The sequence below is a fragment of the Balaenoptera acutorostrata genome, chromosome 4 (assembly GCF_949987535.1).
Source record: "Balaenoptera acutorostrata chromosome 4, mBalAcu1.1, whole genome shotgun sequence".
NCBI lineage: Eukaryota > Metazoa > Chordata > Mammalia > Artiodactyla > Balaenopteridae > Balaenoptera > Balaenoptera acutorostrata.
Genome location: NC_080067.1, coordinates 148,085,211 through 148,098,159, shown reverse-complemented (window position 1 = coordinate 148,098,159; position 12,949 = coordinate 148,085,211). Strand labels below are relative to the sequence as shown.

The window sequence follows — 12,949 nt, the reverse complement described above, 5'->3', positions numbered from 1 at the left end:
CTGTCGGGGCAGCGCAGCCGACATGGGGCTGGCTGGCTGGGGCGGGGATGCTGTTGAAACAAAGCACGTCCGGCAGGGCCGTTTAAACAGTTATGGCCAACACGTCTCCTCTACCAGCTCTGCTCCCAGGACGCAAGTCCTTGCTGTTTTATGTTAATGTGACGAGAACTCGAAGTTTAGGCGTTTCAGGTGCAATGTCATTTAAATGAGAGAAAGCGACCGCTGGGAAGTATGCAGACTCCCTTTTTAAGGAGTTTTGAGCACAGCTGCCCCTTGCCTGTTCCTGTGTTCTGGTTTCTCGCTCAATCCAGGGTGCAAAGCCAGACCCTCAGAACCGGGTGCTGTGCCCTGCAGGCTAGGCTGCCATGTCCCCGTCCCCTGTCCCGCACGGCCCTGAGATATTGAAACGCGAAGGGGCATCAGGAAACTATGTAAAAGGAAGTGAACGCACTGCTTACCTTCTGCCTTCTGGTCTGGTCCCCGGCGCTGACGTCTGTGTCCTTAGCAGAGTGTTTTCCACGTACCAAGTACTGATGGCGGTTTGACCAGACCTTGGTGGGTGGTTTCCAGCCCCAGCTGCATGTTAGAAAGACCTGGGATTTTTTGAAAGATGCTGATGTCCAGATGTCTCCCCAGAGCCCCTCACATCAGATTCCCCAGAGCTGGGACCTGGACGTCTGGAGTTTTTCCAGGTTGCTGCCCGACTCCAGCATGCCTTGGGGCTGAGAAGACTTGCTCTAGCATCTGCCCTCTGCCCTGATCTTCCACGGGGCGTCCAGGGTCCGAGGATGAACAGGAGGATGTGGCTGGTGCTTCAGGACCCTCATCTTAAGTCAGATCCTCCCCCCCACCTTTCTTGTCTGTGTTAGATTCCTGGGGCTGCTGTAGCATAGTACCGTAGATGGGGTGGTTTAAACGACAGAGATTTCTTCTCTCTGAGTTCTGGAGGCTGGAAGTCCACGATAAAGGTGTGGGCAGGGCTGGTTCCTCCTGAGGCTACGAGGGAGAATCTGTCCCAGGCTCTCCCCCAGCTTCTGGGGGTTTGTTAACAATCTTTGTCACTCCTTGGCTTGTAGAACATCACCTTGAGCTCTGCCTTCATCTTCACCTGGCGTCTCCCTGCGTGTCTCTGTCCAAATTTCCCGTTTTTATAAGGACAGTAGTCATACTGGATTAGCACCTGTCCTAATGCCCTCACTATAACTTAATTGCCTCTTTAGTGACCGTATCTCTAAACAAGGTCACGTTCTGAGGTGCTGGGGTTAGGACCCCAACGTAAGACTGTTGGAGGGACACGATCCAACCCATGACACCGCCCCTGCTCACACCTCAGACCTTGGCTCCAGACCCCAGACTGAATTTCAGCACAGGGACACGTATGAAATGGGCTTTGCAGATGGAGCCTTCCAGGGGAGATCCTCTTTCTGCCGGGCTTCCACATCCCTAGATCTGCAGCTGGCCTGGGGGATGGACTGGTCTGTTCCCCTCTCCACACTTCCATCCCCTGCCCCCTGCCCCGGGGAGATGGGGGTGGGGTGTGGCATTAGGGTCCAGGTTAACGGAATAGATCCATCAGACCTTCCTTCCTCTCCTCTGTTCCAATGTGACAGCCCCCCATTCACGTGCTATTTGGGGGCTCCAAGCTTAACCCAAAGCAGGTACCTAGAGATCTTAAATACCTCCTAGGTGCCCCCCAATCTGAGGTAACCTGGTCAGGCTGGGAGGCCCCGGGACTTGCGATATGCTGGGAAACTGACCGCTGGGCATCACTGCATCTGCCCCTGGGACTGGCCAGAGTCCAGAGTCAAGCCCTGTCGGTGGTGGTGACCCCTGCCGTAACACACCCTACCCGGTGGTTTTTTGAGATACGCTGCATCCTACAGGGATTTGAACGGCTCCGGGAGGAGACCTTTCTGGCCCAAGGAGAAGCCCATTGAGCCTAAAGCCACTGACACTTTTATACTCACCCTTCTGCTTCATCCCTTTCCAGCCTTCCTCAGCCCCCCTGTACACTGCCTTCCAGCTTTAGATAATGGTAGAAAATGTCCGAATGAGTCTTCGCAATAGGTTGATTGTATCCAAAGAGCAAATGAAAAACAATTCTTTTGGACAGCTTTGACCAAATTAAATTCGGCCCATTCCTTGGAGCTTTGAGCTTCTGCGTTCTGCTGCTTAACCCAGGCAGAGCAAGTAGGACACGCATCCTTTTTTTTTTTTTTTTCTTCATTGTTAATTGGAAAATTTCTTTTTTTAAAAATTTTTTATGGGAGTACAGTTGCTTTACAATGTTGTGTTAGTTTCTACTGTACAGCAAAATGAATCAGCTATACATATATATATATATATCCCCTCGGACATGCATCCTTAAGGTCAGGTCCAGTAAATGGCCTCTTAAAGTCACGGGCGTGCTGTTTTTCCCGAGGTAAGTGCTGCTTATGCAAAGGTCTGTGGACAAGGCTGGGTCAGATTCCACAACTGTCCTTACATTTCATGTAGAAAAGCAAAGTGATGCCTTCCAGCCTCCCGTTTGGATAAACCAGGATGGTTTCTGCGTATGTCATAAGTGTTGAAGTATTCTTTGGATCTGTCATGAAAAGAATGAATTGCCAAATTAGCTATAAAGCTCCTTATGGAGATGGTCAGGCCATTCTTCTTTCAAAGTCATTAACGCCTACATGCACGTGGTCATGGGTTTCACAGCCTGGCTGGAAGGGGCCCCTGATCCCCCTGGGCCTTGTTCATAGGATGTGAAACTAGTTTGTGAAAATGGAAGCAGGTTAGTGGGCTCTGGCCATTGATATGTTAGCTGGCATTTAACCTTTAAGGAACCATTGCCGTGGAAATCATTGCTGCTGCTAATTTTTTTTCTATTATTTCATATTCCACCACTTGACGTCATATACAGATAGGTCAAAGCAAACAAAATGGAGGGTTTTAGGTCTAAAGTGATCAAGTAACAGACATTTCGTGTGACTTAGCCTGATATACACGTGCTGGATCTGGAGTTGTAAAAGATCTTACTCCCCAAAAGAATAAATGTTATTTAAATTTCCTAAGGAAGTGAACACCGTGTTCTCAGGGTCCTTAATTTGGTTTCAATAGCACGAGCATCCTTTCTGGGGCACAAAGCACTGCTCTGCCGTCTATACCCCTCCTCATGATGGGGAGTGGGTAAGGCCAGGGGAATCTCTAAAAGTCAGGGATCCAGATGCCTGCCTGGGAATGGGTTCCAAGTGACAGCCCTGCTCACTGCGCCTTGGAAGCACCTGTGCTGTGCTCAGGCCAGACCCAGCTGCCTTTCTTGTGCCGACAGAGAGGCGTGCTGCAGTCACAGGCTGCCTTGTATTAGAGTCGCTGGAGGGACCCGCCTTCCTTCCTTTCCTCCTGGACGCGTCGCCCACCCGGCTTTTCACCCGCAGCCCCCCCTGACCCCGTGCCTTGCTCTTGCAGGAGGGATTTTAAGGAAGGGCGCGAAGCTGTTCTTCCGCCGGCGGCACCAGCAGAAAGACCCCGGCCTGAGCCAGTCCCACAACGACCTCGTGTTCCTGCAGCAGCCGGCAGGGCCGCGGAGGAAGGGTGCGACGCTGGCCCGGATCCTGAACAAGAAGCTGCTCTCCAGACACCGGGGCCAGAGCACCGCAAACGGCGCCCCGCTGGACCCCTGCCCGTAGGCCGGCGCGCGCCTCCTTCCCCGCGATGCTGCAGACGTGGACCCTCCGTAACCACCCGCCAGGACGCAGCCAGAGGGTCCGTGAGCTGTGGACGGCCTCCCTGTCCCCAGTCTAGCTGGGTTTTTTCCAACAATTTCATCTTTTAAAGGGGAAAGAAAAAACTCAACAATCTGAGTCTCCAGCCAGGAGGTTTCCCCCGGAGAGAACCTACAAAGCCCAATTTGCCACCAGAAGCCACGACACCCGATGGCTTCACAGCATGGGCGGTGCTCACGTCTAAGAGTTGAAGTTAAACGGGAGAAGGATATTTTCCACTGTGAACTGTGGAACTTACTATAAGGGGCTGTGGACGGGCAGGTGAGGCGGACAGGCTTTGCCCTCCACGCTCTAACTTCGGTCCGTGCCTGGACCACATCACAGAGAGGAGGGCCCCTCTGTGCCTTCACTGAGAGCGGAATGGATGGGTCACCTCTCCTAACTGGCTGCTCAGAATAAAAAGTGCAGGCGGCCCTGAGTACTGAGAGGTGGGACGCAGGCAAACAGAGAAATTACCATGGGGATGGAAACACTGACAAACGTAGGAAGACATTTGCCTTTGGTATTAGCCATATAACTTGAAAAATTATGCAAATACTAAATATATCCTATGCATATTATGCTGAACACTTTTCTAAGTTTGCTTTGAGCCTATTTGCGAGTGGGAGATAGATAAATCCTTATGTGGTTTTTATATTTTTCTCTATAGCATCAGAGCTGTAATAATACCAACAGAGCAGCCAACACATGGAATGTTTCTCTCCCGTCCGGCCTCCTTGTTCACAGAAAAGCCAAAAGATGAAGTTAGGAGCAATAAGCCACAGCTAGAGGGACGTGGGCACCACACACATATGGTTTTTCTTCAGTCCAAGGTTGGTTTGCCAAATATTGCCCATAGCCGAAACAAAGTACTTTTAGGGCAAAAGAGGAAATTATGTCTCAGGTGTGGGTCTTAGGAATGGAAGTTTAATAACAAATGAGCCAAATGTGCATCACATTTCTTCTATGAGCTCTTCAGAATTCTGCTGTGTTTAGCAACTCTTGGGATGCCCTTGTTTTGATTCCCAGTGGAAAAAACAGTTAGTTCAGCACATGATGTTAATATCCCTACATGTCTTCCAAACCACTTTCCTCATCTGTACGCCATTACCCTGGGGTTCATTCACAATTTTCACATTGTCCACTCCTCGATGAAACACTTTTAGGAGACATACTTATTAAAAAGCACTTGTTATCAGGGTGAAAGGTTTTGAGTAAGATTCATTTTCCTCCAATAAGATTTAAAGGCTATAATGAAAACTTGGCCTCTGTCACAGACATGAAATTGGGTGAGTTCCTTCCTATAGCTGCTCTTGTGAATCCTTAAACATATATTTCAGGAGCAAGAGAGCCATGGATGAGCAAAAACCTTTATAAAAATCAAAATTATAGAATTTTTTTCCTTTCCTTTTTTTTGAGAGAGAGATTAGAAAACTACATTAAGGATTTTATTATAAAATGCACATTTAAAATTCTTAGGTATCCCAAGAATTATCAAGTAACTGTAAAATGACTTTTTCAGCATAGTTTGCTTTTAAAGATTATACTCCAATTGTAATCACTGTAAATTAGCACCTGGTATTCCAAAATATAGTACGTTTCTACCAAGTTAGTCCCCATAGGCTAGTAATCTCTACTAGTCTTTTTGGAACTGATGGTCTCGTTAATGTTCTATTCTACTTGAAGGATTACTGTTCTCTCTCATGTGGTCGACAGAACCTGTGACATTCCGGAATTAATTCTAAGAGGATATTGTGTGTTGAATTTCAGGCACTGATCAGAAGTAGTTAGTACAATTTGTTTTTGATTTGGAAATTCAGATGGACTCGATTTATTCAAGTGTGAAGGTGTCAAGAGTTTTAGATTCAACTTTCTCGCTCTAAAAAAAAGTCTTAGCCATTCCCATTCCTGAATGACCCCATGAGCGTTCTGTTCACTGCTTCATACTTTTACCCGGGGCTGTGCTTTCTCAGCTTCCTCGTGACTTGAAACCTCTTCAGGGTCCTGGGAATGTGTTGGGTGGGCTGCGTCCACCCCGTGTGTGAGAAGCACGTGGATTAACACGAGGGGGACAGTGTTGCTGGGGAGATGCACGTTTCTTGGTGTCTGTTGGATGCACGTCAAGAACCCTGTACACTTGAGTCAATCCCAGAGCTCACCCTCCAGACACACACACATAGTCACCGTCAAATGGCTTTTTCTGAAGTTACGGAGGACACTAACGTAGCAGGGAATAGGATGAGCAAAAAGAAGCGTAGGGTCAGGGTAGCACCATGAGAACAGGGGCTGTATTGATACTGTGAATGTTTCCTTTCCAAGCTGTTTATCCAGATCTGTTTTTTAATGGTGTAGGATATTTATGTCAAAGTAAATGTCATTAAGGCCAAACATCAATCTAGATTATACACCAAATGCAAGACCTACTCATTTGTAAGTCACCTTATTCCCTTACCTTTTCCACATGCTGGAGTGTTTTGAGGGCTTTTGTTTTTGTTTTTGTTTTGTCTTGATGAAATCTTTGCAGAGTGGTGTTTTGAAAGCAGCTTCTCGCGAGCACTAATGTTAATGTGCGTCTGTATGTCTGGAACCAGCTGGTCACGTTGGTTTTAATGAGCTGTCAACGCTTCTCTTGGATTTGTTCAAGGACGAGCCTGTGTTCCTTGCGGAGGAATGAAATGGACCTTTAGGTGTGCGTGTATGTTTTCATGTAGCATCAACAGAAGTACCCATCTCATCGTTCCACCTGAAAACCTGCTGTGAGGAAGAAGGTTTAGACCGAGCACTTTATTTAAATCAGGTCTCAAGTTTAAGTTCACAAGCGGCCCTGGATTCCTAGAGAGGGCTACCTGGCCTGCCGCTGCCAACCAGTCACAAGCTGGGTGTCTGACCAGGTGTTTGATTGTTTCACTGGCCACACCTATAGAAGAATATTGCAGATTTTCTTCTTGAACAGAAAGGGAAAGATTAATTTACGCTGCTGCCACTCAATTCAGATGTTTTCTGAGTAACCATCTCGGCTCTCTTGAAACCTGAGAGTGTAGGTTGGTGGATGTTCGAAGGCAGAACATTTAACTCCATCAGATGAAAAACAGGTCTCAGCGCCGGCCTAGACCCTGACGCCAGGCCCTGCCTCTGCTGCCCCAAACCTGCGAAGGCGTGATGACCAAAGCAAGCGGCACAGGGACGCCAGCACTGCTTATCCTGCGAAGCAAACTCAGGTTACACCTCTCTGGTTCCTTTTTTTGGGGGGGGGGGGCATTCTTACCTTCTGGATGAGGAGGCATTTGAAATACAACAAACTGCCCCATTCACCCAGCTGCCAGCTGGTCAGTGATATGCCGTTTATAATTTAGGCTTGTAGCTTTTTTTCCCCCAATATCATATCAAAGCTACATATTTTTTTTTTTTAAAGAAGAAAATAAGAGGTTTTCCAGGTATGTGGAGAGGTTTGGCTTGATGACCAAGTGTGGTGATGACTTTACCCGACAATGATTGTATCCCTGGGAAGCACTTTAAAAACAGACTGCAGTCCCGCGCCAGGCCTGTGCAGTCGGGTTCATGCGGGGAAGGTGTGGCTGGAACACGAACGGTCTTTGAAGGAAATAAACGTGCCCATGCAACACTAAACATGGAGTCGTTTTTGCTGAGTCCTGCGCTGTCCCCAAAGTCCAGCGGCTTCTCTGAGGCTCCGGAATCCTGGTCTTTCTTTTGTCAGGCGCCACCCTGGTCAGCTGGCTAAACAAGGAGCCATCCTCCTAACATTCTTCTTAGGTGATTTTGTAAGTCACTTAGCAGCCGCTTTAGGCCTGGGGCGAAAATCATTTACTAGACCGTCCATGTCTGCCGTGAACTTTCGGGTTCTGGTGAATTGTAGGTGCTGCCAGTCAGGGTCTGCTTGGCCTGGGTCCCCCAGTGGCCACGTGACCCTGTGTGATCCCCAGGGACCTTATGAGGAGTGCCGTCCCCTTGGGGCGTGAAGCCTTTATCCATCCATCGCCCCCGTTGTCATCGCCCCATCCCAGCAGTCGCCCGAGGGTGGGTGCACAGTGGACACCTGCACGGGGTCAGAGGGGCATATGCCAGGTGGGGCTCTGGGGTGGCTGGCATCCAGGCTGGCGTGGGCTCCTCCACGGTTACTGGGTGGGGCCGGGGCAGGGGCCGGGAGGGGTGCACAGTGTCCTGCACCGGCCCTGCAGGCCTCACGTCTCTCCTGGTCATCAGCTTCCCCGTTGCCATCAGTTTCACCCCCCTGCTCTGCCCAAGCACCCGGCACTTAGAAATCTGGTACCCACCCCAGCCCCTCACCCATCCCCCCACCCTTCCTCGCAGCTGCCCTGACCCTGCCTATCCTTTCGGGTGTGGAGTGGTCACTTGAGGGCCGAGACTGACACACAGCTCTGCATTTCAGAGCAAGAGTCTGCCCATGCAAAGCCCCAGTGTTAGCGGGGCTCAGACCCTGGATTCTCTGCTCTGGATGTGGCAGGTGGCGATGGTGCTGCATCTGGTTTGGGATTAAGGTATCCTGGGGCCTGGGATGGAACTGCTGCTTCCTGTGTGGCCGGTGGTCCACTCTGCACTCACACTCTAGGAATCTGGAGGGACTTGCTGGATGGCCGGCTTTCCCAGCCTGACCTCCTGCCGGTCACCTGCAGGTGCACACTGCTCTTGCCAATCCCCTCTGTACAGCCCAAATGTATCCACTTCAACCACCTTTGGTCATTCTGGGATGCACACCCCTTGGCCCCAGGGTACACTTCTCCCTATTCTTCCGATCTAACCAGACACAAGCCCCGCCTTCTGCATGAAGTGCTCGGCCACCTCGGATGCCCCAGGACACTTCCGTCGGCATCCTTCAGTCCCTGTCGCTTGGCCCCATCTCACTCTCTCCTAGACTTGCACCCCAGCAAGAATGTAGGTGCCCGTATCCCCTGGGTTTAGGATGGTGCCCACTTAGAGCAATGATGGACATCAGCAGACAGCTTTATATAAACTCAAATAGGAAGTCTGCTTACGCCCATCCTACCCTACTCACCAGGGCCCAGGGTCAGCGGACAGAGCCAGACATGGAGGGGCGGCACATGACAAAAAACATGCTGCTCTTGACCTCGGTCACTTCCTACAATTATAGGGTGCTGTGTGTACATGTCACTAAATCGTTTATTAAAAGAAAATGCAGCTCGCTCACCACAGAGGGCTGGCCACCAGGATGAAGGACCTTGCACAGTGCCCGCCCTCAAGAGAAAGCTGCCAGGCCAGACCCCCTGAAGCACCAAGTTTCACCACTGTCCACTGCTCACCTTGGCTCTGTAACCATGACTGTCCATAATGCAAGTTGCCGAGCTGTGCCCTGCATGTGCCAGGCATTCAAAGCTAACTATTCATTATATTGATGTCATCAATATTTATAAAGTTGGATGCTTGCTTAGGTGCTTTGGGTTACTTGGCATTTTAGAGAAATACCAGGAAAGAGAGACTCGAGAGCACAGTGATTATAGCCAATACTAACTGAGCACTTACTACGTGCCAGGAATTTTGCAAAGTGTTTAACAGATACTGACTCCTATACTCTTTGAAGCAACCCCATGAGTTATGATCTATCTCTGCTTTACAGATTAGGAAACTGAGGCACAGGGAAGTTAAGTAACTTGCCCAAGATCACACAGCTGATAAGTGGCAGAACCAGAATTTGAAGCCAGGCTGTCTGGCTGGAGAATACATGATCATGACCACAAGTCTCTACTACCTTGTGTCAACTGGAGAGACCAAGGACTTGTGGCCTTATGTAGTCTCTCCTGAACTTTAATGCTCCCTGTTGTGGGTGAGAATGATGGAAAGTGAGATGCACTGCTTTGCACATAGTAGGAATGAGATTATTTGCTGATTACTTCTCCCTTTATCTGGATGGGAAGAATTAGCCAGATTGAAAGTAGAACCTAAAGGTGGTGTAAAGAAGTGAAGCTTAGGATATGTACATCCATAATGTCCCCTAGCAAAGGAGTTTTATATCTAAATTAACAAAAAACCAGAGCTGATGAGACAAGTTAGTTGGAAAGTACACGTGTCAGGCAGGCCAATGTCAGGACTGAGAGCATGACACCCAATCTGGGGCCACAGGGTAAACTGATGACATCTTAACGTCATAGCTAGTCTCTGTTCAGGAAGGAAAATCCACTGACAATAAGGGAGGCTCTTCCCTGTTTATGTTTTTTTTTTTAAATTCTCCCAATTTATTTTTAAAAATTCCAAACCTACAGAATAACCTACATACCCTTCACCTAGATTCCCCAGTTTTGCTGCATTTGCTCTATCCAGCATCTATCGGTCAATCGATCAATTATTGTTTGAGGACATCATGTTTCACCCTAAATTCTTCAGAAGGCTTTTTCTAAGAACACAGGCATCTTCATGTCATAATTCAATGCAATGATCATGTCTGGGAAATCTAACATTAATGTTTAAAAATTTCAATTTAACATCAATGCAATACTATTATCTAGTATCACAGTCTATATTCACATTTCCCTGACTGCCTCCACGACGTCCTTTATAGGTGGTTTTCCTTTTTTTCTGCCTGGAATTCAGTGAAGGCCTGTTGCATTAGTTGTTAACAATGAGAATTTGACACTTTCAGCAACAAACCATTTTTTTTTTAATTTTAGAATTTTGGCTACAAATCTGCCTTAAAAGGAATTATTTCCAGCCCTCACAGATAGAATATAATGAACAGGCTGAGATTTCTTTTGAAGATGTAATGACCTTGGGGAATGTGGACCCAGCCCTGGGCTGCATGCATTGCTATGAGAAATGGCTTTGGGGGGGGTTGAGGTCTTGTCTGCTTTTCCACTCTTGCTCTGACCTGACACTTTTTTCTATAAACGACCTGCTTTTGTGCCTATATGCCAGTAGATACTTAGTGTGCAGAGACCAGAGAACCAGCCATCTGGGATGAGCATTGTAAGTGATGTCACCAGAGGGGTGGGTGTGTAGGTGGGGGAAGCACATTAGCTGTCGTGGTCAGTTTGGGGCTCTTGGGAGTTGGGGCGCATTTGGGCAAAGACCTGAATGACGGGGAGATGGTGGTGGAGAACCTGGGAACGTGTTCCAAGATAGTGGGAATGCGTGCAGATCTTGGGAATGTGTTGGAGGAACAGAAGCCTGGCGGCGGGCTGGGACTTCACCACTCTAGGGGGGGGCACTAGCAGGGTGGAGGTGAGGGGACACAGGTGAGGTGATCTAGGTGTAGGAGGCTGTGGTGCAGACCTACCGTGAGTGCCACTGGGAAGCCACTGCAGAACATCAAGCATGGGGGGTGGCGAAATGAGCCCCGGCAGCACTCCACACTCTGCAGGCTCCCTCCCCACTCCCTGAGGATGTGCCTTGCTGATCACAGGGCACTTAAGATCAACCTCGGAACTTCCCCGGCGGTCCAGTGGTTAGGACCCCGCGCTTTCACTGCCGAGGGCGCAGGTTCAATCCCTGGTCAGGGAACTAAGGTCCCACAAGCCAAAAAGATCAACCTCAAACACAGACCAATTCATACAAGTAAGTCTGGCTGAAGGATAAATTCCTGCAGGTGGGACTGCTGGGCTAAAGGCTATGTGCATCTAGAATGTCTGTGGATATTAACAAATGGCCCAGATGGAGGTTGTACCCGTTAAATCTCCCACCCGGAAAGGATGAGAACATTTGTTTTTCCACAGTCTCTCCAAAATCATGCTATTCAACTTTGAAAATTCTTTGCTAATGTAATTGATAAAAATGATCTCACTGTGATTTTGCTTACATACATAGTTGCAACAATATAGTTGACTAGCACCTCCTATGCTTAGGAGCCATTGCATGTTCTGTGCACCGTCCATAGACTGTTCATTTTTCTGTTGGGTTCTTTATCGTTTTCTTAATGGTCCTTAAGAGCTTTACATATATGAGGGGAACGAGCCCTTTCTAATATCAATTTCAAATCATTTCCCTCACTTCAGCCCCTCTCTTTGACTTTGTTAAGGAAGGTTTTTGCCAGGCACAAATGAACAAGATAGCTTACATCTCTGAATATGAGAGGCCAGGACTAGATAAGTCATCCCTCTGGTCCCTTCTATTTCTAATACTTTGTGACTGGTGGGGGTCAGGAGGCCACACCAGTCCCCAAGCTTGGGGTGGAGGGAGGGGCAGAAACACTCAGTGCCAGGGAGCTCTCTCGCCTCAATTTCGCAGCCTGGGTCCGTGTGCAAACTTTGCACAGAGCAGTGTGGGGTAGTGGTTACGGCGGGGACTTCGGGGACTCACTGGGCCTGGATTGAAATGCCCCGCTCTCCGCTCACCAGCGAGCTGCTGTGATTCATGAAATTGGGGGGCAGAGCAAGGGCTTCCAAGCGTTCACTGAGTGGACAGAAAGATGACCAAGAATGGCAGCAGTCCATGGGCTAGATCCAGAAATCGTTATGCTTGGGCAGCAAATCTTAGAACTGTTTTAAAGAAAAGTTCGACCCCCGCTCTCACCTAACCCTCCCAGCCCCCTCCAGGGAATTCAGGCTCGACGGAGCCATCAGAAGAAAGGTACTGGGTGTGGGTAGGGGGCCTGCGCGAGCTGCCAGCGCAAAGTTGCCTGGGGTGGCGGGACCCGGCTGCGCCACCGGCTAAGGGGCCGCGCGTGGCCGCCTGACGCTCCCTCCAGTCTCGGGGAGAGGGCAGCCGGAACCCGCCCGGCTTCTCCCCGCCGATCCGGATCCACGCCACTCGCTCAACGCGCGCCCCGTCCACGCCTCGCCACTGTCCTGTACACCCCGCCCAAGCCCTGCCACAGTCCTGTCTACACCGCTCCGGCTCCCCCTCGTCCACGCGGTCCGCGTCCACCGCAGCCGCTCCCGCTCCGCTGGTCTGTGCCACCTTCTCCTCCGTCCACACGACCCGCGCCCTGCTGCTCGCTGGTCCATGCCGCCCGCTCCACCGTTCCCCGTCCACACTGCCCGCCTCCGCGCCCAGGCCGTCCGCTCCGCGTTCACGCCGCCCACTCCCAGGCTCTCCCGTCCACGCTGCCCGCTCGCCTGCTCCCCAGGCCAGGCCGCCCACCCCCGGTCCAGGCCGCCAGCTCCCCAGCTCTCCCGTCCAGGCCGTCCGCTCCCACGCTCTCGCGTCCACGCCGCCCGCGCCCCGGGAGAACTACAACTCCCACAATGCCCCGCCACCGCCCCCCGGCTTCCGGTGCT

At 50.1% G+C, this 12,949-nt stretch overlaps 1 protein-coding gene across 5 annotated transcripts in view; it reads left to right on the top strand.

The window, feature by feature from the left end:
- The window catches only part of C2CD2 (C2 calcium dependent domain containing 2), a 61,799-nt gene extending 54,444 nt beyond the window's left edge, over positions 1–7,355 (top strand). For 4 of the 5 annotated variants that reach the window (XM_057545475.1, XM_057545473.1, XM_057545472.1 and 1 more), the window contains one exon: positions 3,451–7,355. In XM_057545475.1, the coding sequence (XP_057401458.1) occupies positions 3,451–3,671 (221 nt within the window). In that variant the 3' untranslated portion in view covers positions 3,672–7,355. The remainder of the gene's footprint in view (positions 1–3,450) is intronic. The other variant, XM_057545474.1, reaches the window with a different exon arrangement.
- Positions 7,356–12,949: the final 5,594 nt, after the last annotated feature.